The sequence below is a fragment of the Scatophagus argus genome, chromosome 9, assembly GCF_020382885.2.
Source record: "Scatophagus argus isolate fScaArg1 chromosome 9, fScaArg1.pri, whole genome shotgun sequence".
Taxonomy (NCBI): domain Eukaryota; kingdom Metazoa; phylum Chordata; class Actinopteri; family Scatophagidae; genus Scatophagus; species Scatophagus argus.
In genome coordinates this window covers 17904514-17929478 of record NC_058501.1, presented here as the reverse complement: position 1 = coordinate 17929478, position 24965 = coordinate 17904514, and the positions used below count along the sequence as shown (strand labels likewise).

The 24965-nt window shown below is 41.2% G+C and overlaps 2 protein-coding genes across 7 annotated transcripts in view; both read right to left on the bottom strand.

The window, feature by feature from the left end:
• grik5 (glutamate receptor, ionotropic, kainate 5) overlaps positions 1–7384 on the bottom strand; it is an 86130-nt gene extending 78746 nt beyond the window's left edge. For all 5 annotated transcript variants that reach the window (XM_046399139.1, XM_046399143.1, XM_046399142.1 and 2 more), the window contains exon 1: positions 5416–7384. The gene's annotated coding sequence lies outside the window, so the exon portion shown is untranslated. The remainder of the gene's footprint in view (positions 1–5415) is intronic.
• A 139-nt stretch (positions 7385–7523) lies between these two features.
• znf574 (zinc finger protein 574) lies at positions 7524–23190 on the bottom strand. Of its 2 annotated transcripts, none has more exons than XM_046399155.1 (10): positions 23043–23190; positions 20683–20840; positions 15848–17042; positions 15544–15758; positions 15128–15307; positions 14885–14979; positions 12708–12802; positions 11100–11248; positions 10543–10830; positions 7524–9238 (listed from the first exon to the last, which is right to left on the bottom strand). In XM_046399155.1, the coding sequence occupies exons 1-10, from the start codon at positions 23053–23055 to the stop codon at positions 8639–8641; spliced, it is 2988 nt and encodes a 995-aa protein (XP_046255111.1). In that variant the 5' UTR covers positions 23056–23190; the 3' UTR covers positions 7524–8638. The 2 variants fall into 2 exon arrangements, with proteins under 2 accessions (XP_046255111.1, XP_046255112.1); XM_046399156.1 differs by lacking the exon at positions 23043–23190 and adding an exon at positions 21126–22966.
• Positions 23191–24965: the final 1775 nt, after the last annotated feature.

The following is a 24965-nucleotide window of genomic DNA, read 5'->3' as shown; positions in this document are numbered from 1 at the left end:
ACAAACAGAAGCGGGGGAAGAAGAGGCAAACACATTCACACAAATCCTATCAGAACACACGGCTAAATCAAATATGCATGCACACAGCGGTGGGATGTAACATACAAGTACATTTAATCAAGTAATGCACAATTCTTAAGTATTCTGCTGCATTTGCACTTTACCCGAGTAGTTCCATTTTACGCTACTTAATACTTCAACTCCACTAGATTTCATGTTGGAGCTTTTACTCCACCACGTTTATTTGACTATTAAAGTCACTAATTACCTCAGAGTAACTAAACATACATTTAATATGCAGATGTATTGTTTATAACGCCATACGCTATATACGCACTTAGATCAACACAAAAATAAAAATGTCGGTTAGACATTACTGCATGACAGAAGAGCAAAACTGAGCCATAAATACATCAGGGACTGAAGTTGAACACATGACTTTTACTTTTAGAGAATATTTTAAACTGTGGTATTTCTATTTTTTCTAAAAAAAAAAAAATCTATTATTTCTAAATATTTCTTCCACCACTGGGCGCACACATACTGTACACTGGCACATTGCTGGAAATCATCCCTCCTTTCACCAGAGGACCCTGACACTTCATGCGGGACTCCCTTGAATGGAGCTGACATCCTCCTCACTATTTATAATGTTCACTCATATAAGGCACAACTCCACAACAGCATGAGCCCACTGCAAGTAGACAGCAGTCTCCAGAGAAGAAGCTCACACTATATGATGTCACAGCCTAACTCCCATATCCCACTTCTATCACGCTATGCTGTCTCATCCCCCCCTAACGAGAATGGGACGCTGGCCTTGTGATGCTTTTGTTCCTCTCTGGTGCTCTGGTTGGTCCAAGCAGCCTTTTCAATATAGATCTTCTTCTTAACCTTGCAGCCCTAATGCTCCCTTAGCATTCCATGTCCTCCAAGGCTATTAAACTTGCCACAGTGTGTTGAATCATTGATTTTGTCACTCTGTGCATTAGGTGGCTCTTTAATTGCTAGTGACAACTCTGTGTTACCTTTACATAGTTGTGATATTTGTAAATTATGTTCTGAAGGATTCTAGAGAACATGTTGGATTGCGGTTAAATTTGAAATGGACAAAGTGACAACTAAATCTGTCATGTCAGTTTTACTAATTAATCCACATTCTACCAATCCAACCAATAATTTTACTTGGTTCATTCATAATATAGATACGCAGTGGCGTAATGCAAAGTTAGGGCCTATTTGCGTCTCCCATTTTAGCTAATACCCTCTAGTCTGAGCCCTTGGATACATCAACTCTGGTTCATCCACTAAGCTGTCCCCTAATCAAACAGGGAAGCAAATATAGTATGTGACAATGCTGGGCTGTCTCCTCTGCTTTGGTCTCAAACAGCACCCCCTCAAAATCCAATGCTTCATCATGTTTTCACCTATTCACTTTGCATCTCATAAAATAATGTGCATCTCAAGATGTCTTTGTCCAGTGGGCAGACAGTGCTGGAACACCTATTACTCACTCATGCTTGAGCCTATTACACTGCAGCCATGTCAAGCCAGAGGTTCCCTTAGGCCATTATAATTTTTTTTCTGTGTATGTGTGTACCAGTGTGGACATTTGGATATGACTGTTTCAGCATCTGTCCAATTTGCAAATTTAAAATTGTTTATTAGGCCCCGTGCACGTGGTGTGTGAGTGTGCCTGTGAGGGTTTGCGGTGGGGCGGGGGGTTGTTGTGTACACAGTATTACCCACAGCAGTAGTTTTCAGGAAGTCAGGAGGAGTCTCAGTGGGCTGTCTCTCCAATTCCATCACACACACTGACACACGCCCCGCAGTCCCAGTGTGTGTGTATGTGTGTTGTTTAATTTATCCCTGGTCTAATTTACCTGCCTGTTGGTTTTCAGAACTACTGGGTGAAAATGAATATGCTCTGAAGAGTGACTGTCAGCATGTTATACCTGAGTATTTTTATGTTTACACCACATATTGATAATCCAACACATAGAAATGCTATCAGGCAATTTAACTTATTATTACCGATGATTAGGCTTTGTTCCATCCGTGTCAATCTCTGTTTCAGTCCCCCTCTTCTCTCTAAATATGCATTCAACAGCTGTCTCTCTCTCATCTTCATCCCACACCACTTTGCTCTTGACAAATTGATGTGGAGTGCTTTTACATAACAACTGCGTATCACACGCACACACACACACACACACACTCCAAATACCATCCACAGCACAAATGTAAACTTTACTCAACCATTTCACGTACACTTCGCTGCAGGTGCTGAGAGCACAGTGTTTGCAACTGCGAATCTCTATTTGCAGAGTGTTTCCGTACTTTCGTCTTTGTAGAACACAAATGTGGCTTCCATGTTAACTATTGCTTGGAAAGCATGCAAAAGAAAGAAGGGAGGGAGAGGGAGCGGAAGACAGAGGGAGGTGGGAGAATTGACATTCTGCCCGAGCACTGCACTGTGCTCGTGGAATAATGATTAGCTCCTCAGTATTCTGGTCACAAATGCCTCACTATCAATGAGAGAGAGAGAGAGAGAAGAGGAAACACGAGGGAGGGTACAGAGGGGGAGGAGACAAGCAGAGGGAGGTGGGGGAGCGACGGGGACGTGGGGGAGTGGGGAGGGGGTCATGTGGGAAGAGGAGGGGAGTAGGGAGAAACAAGGTGAGCAAGAAAGCAAGGGTTGAAAAGTGAGAGGTATCAAAGGACAAAACAGGAGTACAGTATGACATACGCACTAGACATAGGTGCTCGTATGCTGCAGCATGTTCACGCACACATGCAAAAGTCAGACAAATACAGAAACTAAAAATGATGCAAGTGGAGCATGCACACAAACACTCCTGTGCACCCTCACATCCACACATCCTGAAAAATACACCACTAAATGCGTGGAGACTACTTTGTCAAAGTCACAGCAGGTACAGCCACCTCAGCAAAGAGAGAGACAGAGGCGATGTCGCGGGGGGGGTGGCAGAGACAGAGCAGGGCTGTGATGATGAAAAAAAAGAGCGAAAGGAGAAAAAGGAAATATGAGAAGGACAGAGGGTGGAGAAGAAGCACGTGCAAGCAATAAATATGTAATCACAAGGCATGGAGAATGATAAATGTATACCATTACTTAAATAGGTCAATCATACATTAATAACTACAATATGATAATAGAGTTGGGAAGTCAGCTGTAGCTGAGTAAGTTTGCATAAATGTGTTCACTTACTCAAATACAAAAAACTACATCGTGTTTTTGTACGCCTCCTCACCCAGACTTTCTTTTTAAGACAGATTATCAGAGGAGAAGTGAAATGTTTCTCAGTGAAGAAGGAAAATCTAAAAGATATACTGTGATGCCACTTGTAGGGCACAGCAAGCATATAGCAATGCTATAAAGGCAGAAGCTATAGAAAGACCTAATGTCCCTGCTTTGATTTTAGAAAGCCCAAATAGTCTTAAATGTACAGAATTTAAGCTTTTGAAGTGCATCTCCAACCTGATGATTTTGCTGGTTTGGCGTAATCTTAACCAGCCTAATGTCACCTGGGCTGCACGTCTAAAAAGAGTAAGGAATAGTTATAAAGTAGCAAAGGTAAATATAAATAGGAATGCATGGTTTTGGTTAATAGACACATAGTGTATAAAACATCACCAATGTCATTCATGATTCAGCGTGCACATTCCCAGTAGTGTATAAATATAACATAATGAAACATGGCTGTCCTCTTGTATAGACAAAGGTATAATTTGTCTTGCAGTAACATATTGTGTAGCACTGCCCTTACAGTGCAATGAACTCAACATGATTTATGATATTTTCCTTCTCCTGTAGCATTACTACTGCATGTGATTTCGCTGGTAATATTTTTGACCTTTAATGGCTACATGATAGTTTTACTGTAATATTTATATTGCATCCCTTGGGAAATATACTGCAGTATTACTTTAGATCTTTGTTTAAGGAAGTAGATAAAATCAGCTGCCTCTTTGCCACATCGCAGACATTATTTGGAGGCAATACTTGGGTGAAGTATATTAGTGTAATATAGAAAAATACAGCAATTAATCCAACCAGAAAAATGGTTCTGTGATTACATTTTCAGTGTTTTTTGCCACAGTGTTAATAGGTGTCAGCAGATAAAATATTTCATTATGCTACCTTGGAAACAAAGTGTTGCCCAGTGTCTCCAACTTACCAAGATGTCAGTAAAAATGCCACCAAGAAAGCCTGACTTTAAAACTTCTCTGGGGAGTAGATGGTTAATGGGTTTACAGTGACTGTGTAGGAGTTTACTGTAGATCTGTGGTTTTTATTTCCAATGATTTACTGCAAAGTACCTCCAGGATATTGCAGCTTACAACACTTCAGATCACTATAGTATTACGAGAAGCCCATACTGCAATTGAAAAAGCTTCAGTTTATATTTAACAAGAAGGTACTGCAAATATACTGACAATCCAGTAGTCTTTCCTCATAGCATTTGTTATTATCACTGTATTTGAGGGGGTACGAATTATAATTTGATAAAGCCTGAACACACATTGCAATTTACGGTGGTTGAACCTGCTAAAAAGGATCTGTGCAAAAGGATAAAACTGTTAAAACTAATGGGTAAGAGACTAAAACAACTAAAAATGCTAAACAATTGAAGCAGTAGAACATAACTGATAAAAGACCGAAATAGCTAAGGACTAAATGTTAAAAAGGCTCAAAGTAATGGACAAACAGTTGAAATAAGTTAAAAATATAAATGAGTAAAAATAATGCATAAGACTGAAATAGCAACAAAAATGGACAAGCGGCTGAACTCGCTAACAGTACAACAGCTCAGTGGTTGCTAAACGTAGTTATCTTATTAGATTTATAATTGAAAGCGCTAAAGAGAGAGGGAGAGAGAGAGATAGGAAGCTGGAATAAGTATTTAAGGATACATGGATGACCTTGCTGAAAGTAACATTATGGAAAAACAGTTGAAATTACTAAAGGTAACGTTAATGGATAAATTGCTGAAAAACATTTTGGCTAACACTAGCTAAAAATAATGGACGGTCACACTTAAAAATGCTGAATGCAATGGGCAGATGGTTGAAATAGCAAAAAGTAGGACTATATGGATGAAATGGTTACAAGTACTTTATAAATAATAAAAAGTATACTTTTTAAATAATTTAAAAAAATACTTAAAAGAAAGCTAGCTAAGCTAAGGTTAATGGATCAACAGTAGAAACGTCCATCTTCCAACACCAGTAACATTAGTCAGCACCGATGCATCCAACTGAAAGGTTTACATTTACCAGAGGAAATTTAAAAAAATAGCTTTTTAAATCCACACTTGAAATTCAAAACAACTTGTCACTGTGTTAAATCAATGTGTGTACTTCATGGCTGCTGCAGCTCTGCACTCTTACCTGCGGGCATAAGGCGGAAACAGCTCGTGGTGTCCTCCACCTGCACGGGACACTGTGATGTCAGCGAGTTTGCTGCTGTGAGAGCTGAATGTGCACATTGTCTCCTGAGGGTCACTTGGGTATTTTTAGTGTTTATGGAAGAAAAAGAGGTGAGAATCAAAGGGATACCCAGGGTGAGAGAGAGCTACTGCATGTGCTTATTTCTTCCTCTTTTTAAAAAAAACAAAACAATATTGCATTCTTAAATCTGATGGTTATTTTAGGTCCATGTATCTGCATAATAATTGTACATTACGTTTGGCTGGATTACAAGATAAAAACCCTCTTCTCACCGCCTGCATCTACAGCCTATCAATGGCATGAATAATTTAAATACATAATTGCAAAAACAAGCAAATGTGAGCATATTCTGTTTAGATTCCTCTCAGCTGTGTACATGCAATATTATAAATCATTTACTGTATATTGGTTTGTTTGTGTTGTCAGTGAGGGGCAAAATGAAAAAAATTGTTCAGTTAAACACAAAAATGTTCCAGTGAACTTGCTGCTGTTTCATCAAAGGCCTCCTTTAAAGTATTTTTAGTAGGTAACTGCTCCTAAGGTGTCGACTATCATGATCAATCATCAAGTCCATTTTCTAAGCAGGACTACACATAATCCTGAGGAGCACCATTTTCATTTCATTTTAGTTTCTGAAAAATCAGCAGTTAGTTACTTCTTTCTGCATCTATTCTAAGTTTCATCCATTTCTACACAACAAGCAACAGCTGTATTTACATGTTGACGGTAATTTTCAAAATTAAAGTTGCTGAATTCTGTTGTATGTACATAAACATGATCTTTCTCTATCTCAACATTTACAATTTAGTGGTGCTATTAAACAACCAAGTCACACAAGTTAAACCAGATCAGATCTGTCAACTAACACCATGACATACAGTATAATGTAAATATCACATTTAAGCACATTTAAGTTTTAGATTCAGTAGAATTTACACACGAATTTTGAACCTGGACTTCAGGGCTTGTTTTCATTGTAGGAAAAAAAATCTGTTTATCTGTTTTTTGCTCAGCTTATGTCTGAGGAAAGAAGAAAATGAACACAGGTTATATCATATACCGATATGTAATATACTGTCTTCTGTACAGCAAACAGATTCTCATGATTTCACCTCCAGCATCAACAATTTCATTACACGTCTGTGTGTTTGTTGTGCGTTTTCCCATTTCTATGTTAGGCAGCAGGCATGATAAACGGCTCTCCACCAGAATATCAGCTCTCAAGATTTGCTAGGAAGGGGAAAAAAATATGTATTTATCGACTGGTTGCCTGTTGACTCTTTCAGAAAAGCAGCGAAGAGTAGCTAAATTCTTGGCACTGGCTTCTTTTTGCTCCTCAGGAGCCCTCTATTTCCTGATACGCTTCTCACTCTGCAGAAATGCTGCCATTTTCCCATTTCTGTTCCCCGCACAATCATCAGCATTTCTCCCTCCATGACATGAAAACAAACTAAGACTGAGTGCCTCTGCGTGTGTGTGGTTTTAAACCCCCCTGTCAGCAATCACTGGGTGGGAGACAGCCATAAACTGCGCTTTAGAAGCCTATAATGGGCTACTGCAACGTTGGCAAAACTTATATCATATTATACCTCTTCCCATTCAGACACAAATAGGATCATTATTTTTGATAACTATACAGCAAGTACTGGATAATTTCATTACACTACTTGCCACTGTATAATGCGGTGCTTCAGCTAAATCATAATAAATCTTTCCATATCCCTGTTATTACTGTATTTAATTACAGCGCAAAACCAATCAATAACATAATGTGCTACAAATTACTGGAACATTAGGGTTGATCTATACACACAATTCTACCTCATCCTGCCTTCCACTAACATTATTGTGCATGAGAAACAGAGCGGTTTGAGAAGCTGTATGTGCGCTGAGTGAGTCTGTATATTTCTCAGCAGACCTCATATTGTTTGTCAAAAGGCAGAAGCGGCAATTTACAGCAGGACCTATAAAGTCCATCCCATCTAATGGGATGGCTGCAATGCCCTCGTGTCATCCACCTTATAAAATGATGGACACCCACAAGTGTGAAAGCTGTAGCGTTTTATTATAAAGAAAGCATGGGACACTTCATGAGCCACCACAGGCCTTCCCCTAATAAACAGGGGCTGTAAATACACGTCTGTATACAATTGAAGGACAATTTTATTGTTTTTCAATCAGTTTGAAAGACTAATTTAGGATACATTCTGCGATTCAACCTTTACTTCCATTAGTTTTATACTGTCAACTTTATTAAAAGCAATAGTCTTGAAGATTTTCATTTAAGTAACTGCTGGCTTAATCACTATCGATTGCCAAATGGTGACTGAGCCTGTGGCCCACTGATGAATGTATTGCATTATTTATGTATTTGCAGTATTACGAACTGGGTGTATGGCAACATACCCAGAAAAAATGCTTGTAATAGGTTTCTGCTAATGCAAACTGAACTCCTACTACGGCAGCTTCATGTTAAAAGCATTGAACTGGTGAAACCCAGGCTGAATTTTATTATGAAGTAGTCACAAGAAATGAAATGTGTGTGTCAGTGAGCTGGGCATTTACATGTATTGTTCACCAAAAATGCATCTACAAAACAACAGACAGTAATTTCGGTTTCTTTCAACAGGGGCTCGGTTTGAAATATTGCAAGCAGTACTGGAAGAAGAAGCAGCAGCCACGCAGTGGACTGTTAGATGAAGACCTGCAGGTGAGAGGCAGTGCACCTCCAACCTCTCAGAGAGGTAACCAATTCCTTTCACTGCGCACTGCTGTAAAAGGGGCAGATTCATGCTGTGTGCAACATAAAATCAGATCACTGTTGCTCACAGAATGACGGAAAAGGCTGTCGCTGCCTGATTTTTTTTTACTAAAACAATACCTTGTTTTGCTGCCTACACACTTCTGTGACCCGTAGCGTGAAACCACATTTGTTGTCATCAAGTCAACCAGGAAAGAAATCTTAAGGATTACAACATTAAATTAATTTTCTGCCCAAACTACTTCCTTGCTAGGGGGGAAGGAAGGGACCTTTGTTGAAAGTGGCTTATAAACCTATCAAACTATATACATATAAGGTTATAACTGGATATCTTTCAGTAATCACACTTTTCACTCCACTGTCTATCTTCACAGCAAATTGTTTTCTCTCCTGTGTTGTCTTTTATACAGTCTCCTCCACAATGAACTCAATGGCGTGCTGTGGCGACTGGCTCGCCTCCACCATAGTGATTTCACTTCCATCCATAGTGATTGTGGGAACAGTAATGCCCTGAGCTCCCAGAACAGAGGAGGGTAGGATGACAACCTGTGAGGTTCCCTCCATGCCAGTGAGCTGATCAGACGGGATCATGACCGTCTCAGCACCTCCTTCAGTCCCTTGTAATACATAGATGGTCTGCACCGTGCCGGAGTCAACCTCCGCCGTGGTGGCCACAGTAGACAGCACCTTGGCCCCCTCCAAAACCTTCTGGACGTGTGCAGCCTCAACCGCCTGCGCCGCTTGCTCAACGGTATCCAGAGGCAGGTCTCCATGTAGCCGGATGTGTTTATCCAAGTTGGAGCGAGAGCGGAAGGCGGCAGGGCAGTGGGAACAGGGGTAGGGCTTCTCCCCACTGTGGGTGCGGGCGTGCTCGGTGAGGCGGGCAGCCACGCTGAAACTCTTACCACATATCCAGCAGCAGAAGGGACGCAGGCCAGTGTGGATGCGCTCATGGTCCTGCAGATGAGGCAGCTGGCGGAAGCGCTTTCCACAGGTGGCGCACTGGTGGAGGGACGGAAGAGAATGGGAAAGTGGATAAAATATATTTTTTTTAAAAAGTAAGAGGGTATAAAAAAAATAATTATGTTCACAACAGAACCAGTGCACAAACTCAGCTGGAATTAATATTTTCTGAGACCTCTCTTTATATTTTTCTGCAGATGCAGCACTTCTGGCTGGGGTAGAGAAAGAGCAGAGAGAACAGGCTATTGGGGAAAACAGAGGGGGAAAGACAGAAAGACAGACACAAAACAAGTGTGTCACACTGCAACTAGAAACTTTCATTATCAACTGTCAAATATTTTAAGACAATGACTTACCAGTGAATATTTTCCATTTTTGCTGTATAAATGACTTACATCAGCATGAGAAAATGCGCCAATTGAGTTGATCAACTAACATATTAATCACGGCAGCCTTAGGAGTGTGTAATGGATCGAATGATCAACCGAGCATTTCTAAATAAAGTAATCACATTAACAAGTCCACAGTCGGAGCTTTCCTGCCAGCCTAATATTTACTCTCTGCCTGTCACCACCTCACTACAGACAGTGAAATACAACTTGTACTAAACCTGAACAATACAAAAGAAAGACTTTGCTGTGTTGTGCTTTGATTCCTACTGGGGACACTCAGGTTGAAACTGTAATCCCAGCTGTCAATTTTGCAGATTCAGTATCTCTGTGAGATGAACTAATAAAATTACCTTTCCAGCTGAGTCTTCTCTTTATATACTCAGCAAATACAGGTGTTCCTTCAGGAATGCACAGTGTATTTGATCTAAATTAAAATTCATCCCCATAACCACCTGCGTGTTTGAGGACCAATGCTCCTTGAGCCCTCACTCTTTTGCACGGCTGATAGATATGACTCAAAGCAAAGCCACAAACATCAAATCAATTTCCACAGTCCGGCGTGCTGTGATGGGCTTGTGTGGGTCCATAGCTGATGTCCTGCCTTGTCACCAGAGCAGCAGAGAGAGAGGGAGAGTCCCAGAATAGTAACAGGCACAGAGGGGAGCTGACAGGCCCTAACTCAGGCCTGCCATTAATCACAGGTACACAGGGAGGGAGGAAACACCCGCAGGACACACACTGCACAAATGGCCATGGTCCAGAACCAGAGAGATGGCCACGGCTATGAACGGGTGTGAGCATGGGGGGTGAGGCAATGCTGGATTTCAATTTAAAATATGGGTGTTAAAAGGTTTGAAAGCGTTATAAAAAGGACAAAATATGTTTCAGAAGGTTGATAGAAATTCCCTTTTCATGCGAGCACACACACACACACGCCACCACCTTTCTTACCTCAAAGGGCCTCTCATCAGTATGTGTCCTCATGTGAACACTGAAGGTGGAATTGTAGGCAAATTCCTTGTGGCAAATTTGACAGCGGAAGCGGGGTCGATTTTTGGACTTGCCGAGAGTCCCTTGGAAATGGGCCAGCACATGCTCCTCCAGGGCAGTGTTGGAAATAAATCGACGTCTGCAAGGCCTCACTGGGCATTTGAGAGGTGTTTGCCCCGTGTGGGATAACCGATGGAGGTCGAGGCCCTCTTGGGTCATGCAACGGTGGCCACATAGGTCACACTCAATCTGAGGGACAAAGGAAGAAGGGATAAAGAGAAGAAGGCAAGCCAGTAAGGCGATGGAGAATAGACAGAGGAGGACAATAAATGAAAAGAGAAAAGGTCAGCATCACCATGGTTTAACACAGACTCAAGCATGTCAGCATTTTTGATCATGACTAGATGTCACTCCCCTTATTCTAAATACACCTAATATAGTTGTAGTGGTGAATTAAAACCTGCTAGGGAAAAAAAACCCCAATAATTTCTTTGTTATTTCCATGACTTTCTCCCAACCTGTCCAGTGGATCGTCCCCGGCCCTGACCACGACCGCGACCAGCATTCCTCTCCTCCTCTGTGGTAGGGCAACGCTGCAAGTGAATTTCCAACACCGACTGGTTCACAAACTGGGATGAACAGTGAGGACACATTGCTGGCTCCTTGTCTGTAATGGAACAGTGTCAGATTTTAGACAGGTGGTCACACTCAGTGTTCATACTAAACAATGGATCCTGCGCCATGCTAATTATCTGAGGGCTGATTTGAGCTTGTTTATTGCCAGCTGTCGTGCCAACAATTGTGCAGTGACAGGTGATGGGAAACGATGCCCGAACATTCAGATGCAGCCAGGTTTTCAGTATCGACAAGGGATGTGCCTGTGGTCTATGATCGCTTATAATTAGTACACACAAGTAGAGTTCAACCCAATAAGTTTACACCACAACATGTAAGGAATAAACTTGAGATGTAATTAAGGATTTAGCAACAGACCTCTTCCACTAAAAAGATTATGACACACCACAGAGGGACAAACAGCTGTGAATAATAAGAATGAATGATGGCATGACAAGTTCCATTCGGCTGCTTCAAATTCAGGGTCCAAGTAATGCGCATATTCAATTATTGTCATGATTTAATGGAACTTACTTAGGTTATTTGCAACAACACTAAATTTACAGTGATATTAACAGAGAAAAGCAGCAAATCCTCATGAGTGAGAACTCTGAGTCAGCTAATATTTAGCATTTTTGCTTGACACTAGATGTACGGTAAGTTATTAATCGATTGTGCAGATAGCTGCAGATTAAGTCAGTTGGCTTATGATCTCATCTCTTCAGCTCTGATCAGCTGGCAAACCAGATTCTCACTGGGTTGCTTTTGAAAATCTGGCTGAGAAATCGCTGACACTGATGGTTCATCAGCATGTCCATAGGTCATCATGCCAACATCTTGCAATCTGCTAACCATCTGTGCGGTCTGTCCCAGTGGGGAGGATCCACTCCGCTCCCCATTGGGACCCTCTAATTAAACCTTTAATAAGGACAATCTCTGCCTATGGCCCTGGACTGATCAATGGATCAATCTCTCCAATCATCTCTCTCAGAGGAGCCACATACCTCTGACCCCTGCTGCACGCTGACTCGTCAAGCTTAACTAATGAAGTTGACGTCCTAACGCCCCCCAATTCATTTACCTCCACCTTCCTCCTCCGTTCCACATGGGACGCAAATCAATGGAAAGTCATTGACTTAATGCATCAGACGAACAATACACATATAACATGGATGTATGTTAAATAAACAAGATAGGCCACCCAGGCCAACTCACAGTTGTTAGTTAATCAATAGTATTTCACTGCATGCTGCACTGATAAGAACATCATATCTAATTGGTTTCCACTACAAGGAGGTGCAGCGGTTTGCATCTGATTTCTCGATATATTAACCAATTTTGTCTGATGTTTAATCTTCCTGGATAGATCACATAGTGGAACAATCAAACAGCTGTACAAAAAATAAAAAGATATTTAACTATAGAACAAATGACTGCGGTACTTTGTTTTTGTTAGATTCAGGTTGCTCCTGCTAAACATAAGAATACAGGGCTGAGGCCTGAAGTCTAACCTTGGTGAGTGAGTGAGTGCAGGTCCAGGTCTTTCCTGCGCTTGAAGGCCTCTCCACATTCAGGGCAAGGGAAGGGATGGCTGGTATGCAGGAGCCTGTGTAATGCACAAAAACACATGTAAGAGCTTCAACTATTAAGCATATCATTGACACTGATAAGTTTCAAACTTGATTTAACCTGCCAAAAGAATAAGATGTACATACACAAAGATGCCTCACAGAACATTGCAACAATCATATAAACAACTACTTTAAATAATTATGTTAGGTTGCAAGTATAAACCCGTAATGAAGAGGGGAAGTCACGTTTTGGTTTCAAGCTGCCATCCTATGTGTGACTCGTAGGAGGATTACCACCAAGTATGCGCTGAGCTGTGCTTCAGGTTAAATATGGGGTATTAGCTGAGTGTATAACGGCTGGTGATAAAAGAACAGCAGTAAACTAGGAGGAGTCAGAGTTAGGACATGAAAGACTATATTTATCCATTGCATAACGTTACTCTGGATATAGCCTTAGGGGAGGAGAGAAGTGTTAGGATGTATTCACCTAATGGTGCATCAGGCCTGCTTCCACAGCATGAAAGAAAAATTAATAAATACTGGTTCTTTGGGCAGCTTTTCATAATCAGAACAAACACAGAACATACTGAAGTTTAGGAAACATGCTGCTCCGCTAAGTATTGCACACATCTAACTGTGTATCATACAGCCACAGGTAATATTACAGCAAAAGTAATTCACTATACAAGTCAATTAAAGTATAGCAAGACACTAGAGGAGACGTCCGAGGACGTCTCAAGGCCCATATAAGGGGCCAGGCTGTTTCTGTTCTCTGCTAAATAGACAACAGAAATCAATATTTCAGGGACAGCTGACCCCAAGGTAGCAGGGAGAATTAAAATTTCAGTCAGGGTCACCTCTTCTCCCAGCCAGATGTTTGTTAGTGAGGAGAGGTGACGCTGTACTTACAGTAGCACTGCACACTGACTGCAGCTAAAACAGCAAGTTGATTTTCTGTTGGGCAGAAAATTAACTGGCAACAATTCTGATTATCAATGAATTGTTTTAGCCATTTTCAGAGGCAACACACCAATACATTTGTTAATTCCTTCTCAATTGTCAAGATGCTGCTTTTCCTCATCTGCTAAGATAGGACACTGACTATCTATTAAGCTGAAGGTTCTTTCTTGACCTTGGAAAAGCAGATAACGCCTGAGCAAACTCCCTTAGCTGATGAAGCCTGTGAAATCCTACGTGGATCCTAATTTTGAGCTTCTACTTTGGACAAACGAAGGGACATTTTCCAGTACTTTCTTACATTTTACAGATTTATAATAAAATATATGATCAATAGATAACTGTTAAGCTCTGATAAACACTGATTTTTGCTTTTTGCTTTTTTTCTCAATTAGTACAGCAGAAATTGGTCAACAGGTATAATTCAATGGCTTCTAGAAAAACAGAACATTTTTTGGGACTGCTTTTTCTGCTATTAGCTGCTCAGCACATTGGATTTAAAATGAAACTCTGACATCAAAGTGCCAACTTTCAGATCTAATTTTGCATCGAGATCATTATCCAGTTAAAAAAAAAAGATATCTGATTCACACAGTGCAATCTCCAAAGTCATTGCCTTAACCTTAGAGACATACAGCATTATGTTTTATTTTACAGCCAATGTGCTTTAGCCAAAGCCAATAAAATACACACACCCACACACGCACAGTATATCCTCTCCCCTTGCTCAACCAGGTAGGACAGGACCAGGCTCCTCTCCCAGCCTGCGTTATCATTTTCATCTTAATTTGCTGGGCCTCTGTCTGTCAATCATATGTGGCTGAGGCTCAAGGGCACCCAGACATCTCATTCAGCGTGTTTGCCGCACAGCTTAAAGGTCTTGCTCAGTGGTCGGACACGGCTCAGCTACTACGGCTCCTGGCGGGGGGGTGAGGGTGGGTTATCTAAATCCTGTTCTGTTTGGAACCATAATTCTAATGTATTTACGTGGCAAACAGGGTTGGAATTTATTGAATATTGACAATATCTGCTGTATATGGAAATGCAGAAGTTGTTGAATACACTGGATAGCATGTAATGGAAGCTGTCAGAAGTGTATCCACTGCCACCTCCACATAACATAACAAACATGAGTAAAGTGTTATCGTTGTTGCCGTTACTTGTGATGGTTAAGCTGATCCTCCGTGTTGAATCGAGAGGGGCAGTGAGGACACGGGAATAGATGAGCAGCGCCCTCATTGTCCAGAGTACAAACCTGCGGTGAGGGACACAACAGACAAGGTCAATTAAAAAAAAAAAAGGATTATTTCAGGGCAAGTTATGTACATCAATGTTTTAAAAACTGAAACCTTCAAGGTGATATTTACTGTATGTTAACAAAAGAAAATGGAATGAGACTATACCGGTTTGCGTCCCCGCTTGCGTGGAGGCAGTGTCGATGTGTGAATGCGCTGATGTCTCTTCAGAGTGGGTGCCTGGGAGAAGTTTTTGCCACAAACATCACAGCTGAAGGGCTTGTTGCCTGTGTGGCTCATGCTGTGGCGCAGCAGGCTCTGGGAGTTGGTGAAGGACTTTGTGCAGACCTTTCAAAAGCAATAATCAGGATTAGTAGTCATATTTACAACAGATTCAAGCACCCCTTGTAAGGAAATAAATTAAATGGTTACTTTTCTCATACCAGAATTTTCAAAAGAACTTCCACTGTTTGAAATCTGTCAAATACAACGATGCTGGAGGTTGAAACTGTGTCTAACCAGCATCAAATCATTCACAGTTACATGATGTAGAGGACATGAGGACAAAAAAATCTGATTGCCACCTTGCATGTGAAGAGCTTTTCTCCAGTGTGGCTGTAAACATGAGTGCGAAGGAAAACACGCCGGGTGAAGGTTTTGCCACAGTAGGGGCAAACATGGGGTAGCGGTGTGCGGGCCCAGTCCTGCAGCAGCTTGGCAGGTGGAGGATGGTTGGTGTTGTCCGAGTCTGCTGCGGTGCTTCCCTCCAATTCCTCGTTGGTGCCAGTACCTTTGTTTCCTGACAATGAAAAAACCAGTTAAGGGATACTTAACTAAGGGATTATTTTTTTTCTCCCCAATGAGCCTTAAAAAAATATTTTCACTTACCTTTGAGCGCATTACCACCACTCAGGATCCTGAAAGACGGCCTGTTTCTCTTAGAAAGGGGTGAACCTGATTCACTGGCAGAGGCAGTTGGGGAAAGCAGCCGCTTTGAGCTCTGCGGGATATCCTGAAGTTTAGTGGTGGATGTTTCATCACCAGTTTCGGCTCCATTTGCTATGTCTGCCTCTGATGTTAAGCGGTGCTGCCGGCGATGGTACAGGAACTTCGTGGTGTTCATGAAGCTCTCGCCGCAATGGGTGCAGCTGTGCAGTGGCTCATGCAGGTCATGCTGCTGCTTGCGATGGGTGACCAGCCCCCCCTCGTCGCTGAAGTTCTGCCCACAATGGGTGCACAAGAACAACTCAGGCTTTGTGAAGCTGGAGGAGTCATTATCAGTGGAAGGAGTGGAATCCTGGCCCTGCTCATTGGTCCCACAGCTCTGAGTACAAACATCCCCTGATGACTCTTCAGGAACCACTAGTACCTTTTCCTCGCCTTTCTGCTTGTGTTGCTTGCGGTGGTAGAGAAAAAGGGTGGTGTTTAGAAAGCATTCCCCACAAACGGAGCAGCGGTGCAGAGCTTCCCCAAAGCCGTGTTGGGTCTTGCGATGAGCCACTAGTTCAGACACCAGGCCAAAGCATGAACCACAGTCCACACACAGGAGCACTGGTTCAGGCTTTGGCTTTTTGTTAGCCCCTCTCCTCTTGGGAGACGAATCTTCCAGATTCGAGGTTGAAGGGGCCTCTTCACAAATAGCAGGTTCAGAGCTTGGAGCTGAAGAGGCATCTGCAACTTGTTGACTCTCTTCCTCTGCTACAGGTTTCTCCAGTGGTTCTGGCATAAGAGTTTGGCTGGTTTCACTCTTCGAGAGAGCAGGATCATCAGGGTTTAAAGGTGAACTGGACCTCTGAGCTGAAATTGTCTCTGGCTCAGGTTGTGAATCAGGTTTTGACTTGCTCCCAGAGGCAGCCTGCTGACATTTCTCTTCTTTACGGTGTTGCTGCCACAGGTCCAGGCTTTTGAAAAGTTCATCACAGTCCCCACACTGATAGAGGATTCTGGGCTGGTCCGATGTCAGTGTTGTACTGACTGCAGTTGACTGCTTTGGTGCAGTCTTAATAGGTTGTACGGAGATTTGTCCTGCTTGGACTTGAATCTCTGGGACTGCAACTGTCCTAGATACATTTATTACCTGTTGCTGCATAAACGGGAAGAAAAAAAAAAAGAAGAAATCAGAAATTACTCTCAATGTTCCACTTGTTCTGTGTGTTTGTGTACAAAGGAAATGACTCCCTGCAATACCAATCAAACAACCGTTTCAGCAATTCAACCTGCAGTGTTTTTCATTTTATTTTATTCTTTCTGGCAGATGAGGGATGAGAATTCAGTGTTGGGGTACTAAGGTCAATTAGAGCGGCATGTGTTTAGAGCCAAGGTTCCTCTGAGAGCTCCACACAGCCAAGATAAGGCTGCAGCCTGGCCGATAAGCATCAAAACGCCCATCGGGGGTGAATGGGTCACTCCACAGGGCTTTACATGTGCTCGCTTAGTCTATTTGGATGATATAAACAGAGCATGAAGGTCGAGGTTAAAGACCCCTGGATCTGCCTCAATCATGACAGTTCAATGTGTCTAACATATTGTAATGACTTATGGGCTTTGTTTAAGCATTAACGTATGTGAATACTGAACGTCTCCTGCAGATGTGGTCTGGCTGATTCAATTATAGTCTGATCGCATTAAAATGTATTTTTGCTTATGGTCGTCTATTATTTTTTTTATATTTTTATATATAAAATACAATAAATATAAATTCTAGCCTTTGGAAATTTCAGGAAGACCTGGCTGATGGCCTTCAGAATGTTATTTCATGCTAGTAAAGTAAATATCTTATATTTTAAACATGTGTCTCCTCTAAAGTTCAAAGTATTTTGAAACTGAAGTTGTCTAGTAAGAGCAGGATAGCCTTCTGATTATCTAAACCACCGACTTTAGTTTAGTTTTGAGGATATGTTTCTGTAAATGTCTTCTTTAAACCCTGGTCCTCTCACTTCCAGATACAGGAGGCAGCATTCAGTACACTTAAGCACAATCAGGACTCAAATTTTCAATCAACCCCATATCCTCTCATTACAATTGCCAGAGAAATGTGAAGAAACATTTGTTAAAAGATCTCTTTGTGTTCGATTCCAATGTAAATATCTATTGTTTTACAGAAATGTCTTATAATAATATATAATATATAATATAATCAGAAATTACAATAATCAAACTAATTAAGCGGAGAGGGTTGCAATAAACTGGATTATGGCAAAGTGAAGTCCAGGAAGCCATTAGATGGCAAGGTTTTATAGTGTTTCTCCTGCTGTTTCATCTAAAAGAAGGCCAACGAGCGAGCTATCCGGAGAAAGTATGGCACTGACTGATGCTACCCTCATGCTCCTCTTCCCACTGGCGACTCAGGATGCAATTTGTCTGTCACGAGTGTCACTGTGCTTTATGGGCATGTGTTGAAGACTGTGAGGATGGAAGTCTGGGCACAAGCTCAGACAGCCATGCCCTACTGCTAAGCGAGGGCCAATGACTGCTTTTAACCCTGAGGGCTTTTTGAAGCTGTCATGGGAAAGCTAAAAGAAAAAAGGGCCAGTCGCAGCAAGACTCAGCTCAATATGTCAAAGTTAAATGAAATAACACTCCCCATTATACAACTTCCAAACTTTGAAATTCAAATAGCTTCTTCGTAGAACTCAGAATTAACAGAGCTATGCAGTATGTGTCATTCATCCTAAAAGAATAAATCCCAAACAGCACACATACTGATACTGAATAAAATTCAAAAGCCTGTAGACTTTTGAATTTCACTCAGTATTAGGGCTCTCAAAATCACTGTGAAATATCTAAAATCTCCAATTTTTAGATATAGAAGCATACAGAGGGAAAACAATAAAAAAGATAAAGAAATTTAGCTTTTCCCCTCATTTTCTCTAACATATATTATTCATTCTCACTGGAGCATGAGGAACATTCTGGTGATTCAGATGGTCTTGCTGGATACCATGTAAATGTGGCACCCTGGACCTCAATCTGGCCTGTGACTTTCATCATGTCATTCCCTCCTGTTTTCCTCCACCGTGATATATCTAATAAAAGCTCCAAAATAATATGGTACTGGCTTATATTTCTTTTAACTGTGTTGCCATTAAACACCTGCACTTTCTGAATAGAGCTAAACCAACAGGTCTGATATGTATGATGATGGTTCATAATATTAAACATGCCCTCTGAAATATAAAGCCTGATTTAAAAGTCTAACACTCCATAATCAATCCACTCTTAGTAGAGCCACATTTTTGCTCATAACACCTGTTTGCCTCACAAGTGACTCATTAGTCTGATAAACATTGCGCTAATGTGTTATTTTGCCATTACGCTAGACAGCAGGCAGTTCCAGGTAGCACTTAAGTGCTCAGAAAAACCAGTGAATGTTCTGCAGACCTTACTACACAGCCACTGCTAGTTTATCAGGGTGAAAGTTGGAAGTCTGCCTGATGTACTGGTGCAATGACTTAATGACGCTAATATTTGTGTCAAAGTGTTCAAGTGCCAATTAGAAAAAGAAAAAAACAACATTATAACATTAATGCAAATATCACAACATCTACTGAATCCATTTTTTAATATGTATGGTTTACTCTCACACATTCATGTGATAGCTTATGATGATGATTTTTACTTTTATGTCATTTTAGATCATTTCTGACACCTCATACATGTTTAATGTATCACAACTGAATATTGTCTAACCTTTTTCTCTCACCTTCCATTTAGTCAGTAGATAAGTACATAAAAACACATTCATAAACACCAGCAATACTATTTATAACAAATTATCAGTGTGTATTCTTGCAAGATTCACTCATGGGATGCAGAGAAAAACGGTCACTGCAGGTCCCAAGCCAGCAGAGCTTTGCGCTGAGGTGCTCTCTACGTAAACAGTCCAAATGGTTAATATGGGTGCTGAAAGAAATTTACAGCAGATCGCAGCACTTCCACCTCCTGTGTATCCACAGCATTAGCATCCAACAGTTGTCTTAGCTTGTTTACTACTTATTGTTCTAACAATGTTTTCAAAGCTGCCCCTCTAGCCAGGTTTCTATTGAAAAAGAGATTTGCAGTCCAATGAAACTTCTACCTGGTTAAAAAAAGGAAATGTGAAAAATAAAACTGAAAAAGAAGTCATGTTAAGTTACCGTAAATAAAAAAAAATCTTCATCCGCAAATACACCAAATTGCTAATTTATTAGGTACAACAGTACCGCAATAAATCCCACTTTAATGAATGGTTTGTTAATTTTTTGTTGAAACTAATAAAGAGGTGGTGATTCAACTGTGTGGTCATTTTGATGGCTGCAGTTTGTAATTCACTGCATTAAACTGACCATTGTTTGTATTATTTTGTCCACCCATTTATATTTATGAGGGTAGGTTAAATGAAAATATGACATGAGCATCCAATTAATTCAGATATCCATACACAGTAACACCTTGAAATGAGACAACAAATCATGACAAACAGCTCACTCTTAAATGTTCTGATCAAGGTTATTATTACTATGATAAGCAGCAGAGCACCATGAATTTATGACTAAACTTCACTTCAATGTCATTCTCGAGATCTAATTCAGAAGCCTTTATGGATGCATACTGCTGGTCACATCAAGCCAAACGGGCATAATATTGATGTTTCTCGGTTCTATTCCCAGCTAAACTCAATATCCTGTGCTCAAAACACCCAGGCACAGTCACGTGATAAAAAAGGGGCCAGTCAAAGTATTTACCCGAGCCTGTAACACTGGAACAGTGACAGGGGTGGTTCCAGAGGTGTCTGGCTGTTCATCCTCAGCACTGCATGTCAACTGGTGCTCGAGTACTTCTTCCAGAGTGTTAAACTCCCGGTAGCAGGGAAAGCACATGTACACCGACGAACTCTCCATGGCTGCCAGGGGATTAGAAATCAAAAACATTTCATAAGAAAGGCAGCAATGCAAAACTGATTTAGATAAAGGTGAAACAGTTCACAATACTCAGCATGCTTAGAATATTAAAGTAGCATTACAACGTGAGCCTTATGCAGATGCCTACCCACCAGTGCATTACATTTGAAGTTAGGTTGTGAACATTGCCCTCTCCTGATGAAAAGACGTGCCTGCATATATTATCAAGACAACAGCTTGGACACAAGTGCCAGGAGGCTAACTCTGGGGTTGCCAAGATGACTCACCATGTGCTGAGCCTTAGCTAATTGTTATTTTGACCATGCAGGTTGCTGCTCAGGTAGAGACCTTGCCAAGTCTTTCTCTCTGTCTGCCATTTCACGGGCCGAGCCGATGTTTAGATCCAACATCAATTAGATATGTGCTGTAATTGGACCCACTGGAAGTGCAGTCTAGCTCATGCTGCTTCTGCATGTGACTATAATCAAAACACAACCCTTCCCACTCACTGGATACAAATCAGACCTCACACTGAACCAGTAAAGCTCTACTTCAAAAACTGAACAAATCAAAGAAACCCACTGAAAGACTCACATCAATACCTTTGAAATACATTAATGTAACACGCGTTCCAGTGAACCAATTTAATTGGCAGACAAGGATATATGACAAAAGATAAGGCTGGCGATGTTTCATATTTTTGACCAAAACCAACTATCAGTGATTCTGTATCTCTCTGCTTTCCAACTTCCCCAGCCTGTATGCAACCCTTTGCGGCAAACACATTAGTTCCTACTGAATATACAAAAGTCACAAAAACATTTTTAAAGCTTCCTTATATAAATATCAAACAACTTCCTAAAACACCTAGGCACTGTGGGTTTTAGCAAAAGTTTGTCAAACATGACTACAAGGTTTTGTGGGAATTTATTTGGGATTATTTTCAGTTTGGGATTTGGTGATTCATTGAGTATTTCCAGTAGCGGAACAGTGTATGTAGGATTACGTCACAGAAGACTACAGCAACCACATTTACTATAATGAAGCAACATGTCAGTCTGTTCAGCAGCGTGGCTCACTGTTGTATTTTTGAGTTTGCGGACAATAATGAAGATCTGGCGAAAAACAATACGCTTAATCAGGCATTGGCTACATTTGCAATACTTGTTTGCCGTGTCAATTTGTTGCTGTACTGGGTCTTTTGAAGAGAATTGTAAAAACAACCACAGAATATAATGCACAGCCATTGGAATTGTAATAATGCCCCCTGCTGATAGTTAGCGCGATCTGGGCCTATCTGCGTCCCTCTTATGAGCAGAAACTATCTTGTCCTAACACAGATGGTCAGACATAAACCACTAGGTATTACTACTCCATCGCAGTCTGGTTCTGGTTCGCTGCATCTGCCTTTACCCGTTTACCTGCAAGCACCGTGGATGATTTCTTTATTTAAAATATGCCCTTAATACTAACTCCGGTAGAACTAACACTTGTCTAAACACCATGAATGTTATTCCATGACAAGCATTATGGAGGATGACCTCACGCTAGCCACTACTTATCAGCGTCTACTGTACGGACAATGTCAGCCCGATGTTGGGTCAGGGAGGGAAAAAATACCAATATTCGTTCAACAACAATTTATGCAATCGCTGGCTAACATCAAGCCTCATGTCGAAAATCGTTTAATCTCTTTGATGGGAATCTGACCCCAGATAGAAGAAACGACCGCTCCAGCTAATCGAAGCTAATGCTAGGCAGCTAGCGAGCCTACTATATTAACGTTATTCCTGCTGCTAACATGTAACGATTGCCATCTTTCTAGCAACGCGGCTAACGTGCCACCGGCGTGGTAGCCTGCTGCCTCGCTAGCTCGGAAGCTAATGAAACGACTGTCAGATCATTCCTTGATTGCTGCTGTCGAAGCCAAGTAAGCTAGCGACTAAACCCCTTTTACCACTTGGACCAGTGGTGCTTACTTTCTAGTACAAGTAGAAGAAGAAGAAGAAGGAGAAGAAGAAGAAAAGACCCAAGAAGGAGGGCGGGATATGCTTCTTCGGTGGTATAATGGTGGCGACAGACTAAAAGTTAATATTAGCTGTCTCCCCCCGTTGAAATCCTCCATACACAAATATCAGTGTGCAATATGTGACCAAAAAGTAGCATTTGAATAAAATAAGTAAAAGTATTTCGACACGACTCACCGTCCTCAGACATTACCGGCCGAGGAAATAGGACAACAACTTCAGTTTTTTTGCACGTTAGAAGGCTTGATCTGATTGGCGGTTTCGGTCACCACATACACCAATAGTGTTCGACTACACAGAGCACTGAGGGAGTTTGAAGTGCAAATGGCGCCAGTGTTACCGTAGGGTCAGTGTAGGCCGGACAGCGGTCACCTCTGAGTGTGGTTCAATTTTGAGAAAAGCCTACTCGTACTTTACTTGAGTATTTCCATTATCTGTTACTCTGCACATACACTCCACTACATTTCAGAGGGAAATATTATACTTTTAACTCCACCCTATTTAACTGACATTCATAGTTTACTAACTTTGTGGATATTGGTAGGCTTACAGCGGTAATCCATTCAGCACAATCAGTCAGATACTTTAACATTTGACACTTTAAGTACATTTTACTGGTGATTTGTGGTAATAAGTCTCAGATAAAGCAAAAATGTTACAAAATTGATTTTGGAAAATGAGTTGTAAAGGTGGAAGAGCAAAGAGAGCCTCAGTACAGGAATAATAATTTATATGGCACCCGAAAAACCCCAAAGAGCTCCTAGGGTTGGATTGTTGGTAGTTATTTGTAGGTAGAATATATAAATCTTATATATAGCATACTGGAATAATAAACAGTATTTGTCAGTGGGGATATTGACTGGTAGCTTGATTTAATAATTAATCAAAGCTAAACTTGGCTTGCATTATTTTTCAATGCAGTGCTGTACTGAAACCTGGCATTTGTTCATATGCACACACTCAAAGTGTTATTCGTAAACACATTTTATGCCCTCTGAACTGTTTTATAAGTTCATAAGTACCCAGCACTCCCGGTAAGCTCTCACTTCTGAATGGAGACCTGAGTCAAACGGTTTTGAATTCAGTTTCTGATAAACATCAGTGTTTACCATACCCTGTAACCATAATCTGAGTTTTCACCTTTTCTGTTCAGTAACACCAACGTCTCTAATGACATCAACTGCACCTGAATAACCACAGAGGTTTATTAAATCTACACTGTGGCCTTATCAGATTTACTCTCCTCAGAGTGAATACGGTCAGCAGCATTACGCATTATATACAGAGGACAGTGAAAGTATAGACTAGCCCACTCCACTCATTTACCAGAATTACACAGTGCCCCAGTGTGGCCCATTGGCTGATTGTGAAGATGAGCAGCTCCTCCAGACTGCTTAACCTGACTGGAAATGGTATTAAAGAGCCAGCCGGGCATTCAGCCAGAGGGTCCAGGTCCACTCAGGCTCCACACAAACTGTACAATCCACTCAACGCACTGCAGAATAACACTATAAAACCTTGGCATATCACATCACTATGAAGATGACATAATAGGCCTGTTTTTTTTATTGAAAGCTACAGCTAAGAGCCCGAAGGTCCCACAGGAGGGCTGTCATGTTATTCAGCGTTGATTCCTCTCTGTCTCAAGGCTTATAAGTGCAGCAGTAAAAGGTTAACAGCAACGCACTTTCAATGTGTCTTGTATACTTACTTTACCAGTAACAAAAAATAAGACATCCAGGGTCACAGGATTTCTTCACAATTACACTGGCCTGCCAAAACTTTCTAAATTGAACGCGTGCATTAACATTTTGTAAACTAAATCTTTAAAAATATATTAGCTCCGATATGTTGCAAAATGTCAAGACTTAAAGTTCATGTTAATGAATGGAGACCAAGGACTGGCCATACAAGGGCAAAGCATTAATATATGTGATCTGAATCTGACGGGCAGCCTTAAAGTTACCCAAGAAATATTAGTCAAGTATCAGGCAGAAAGGTTCTGCCAGAACCTATAAATCATTTCTACTGAACACAGAGAAGGACAAAATGGACACCCTGAGACTTCATTAGATCCTGCTCTTCTTTTGTGAACGGCAG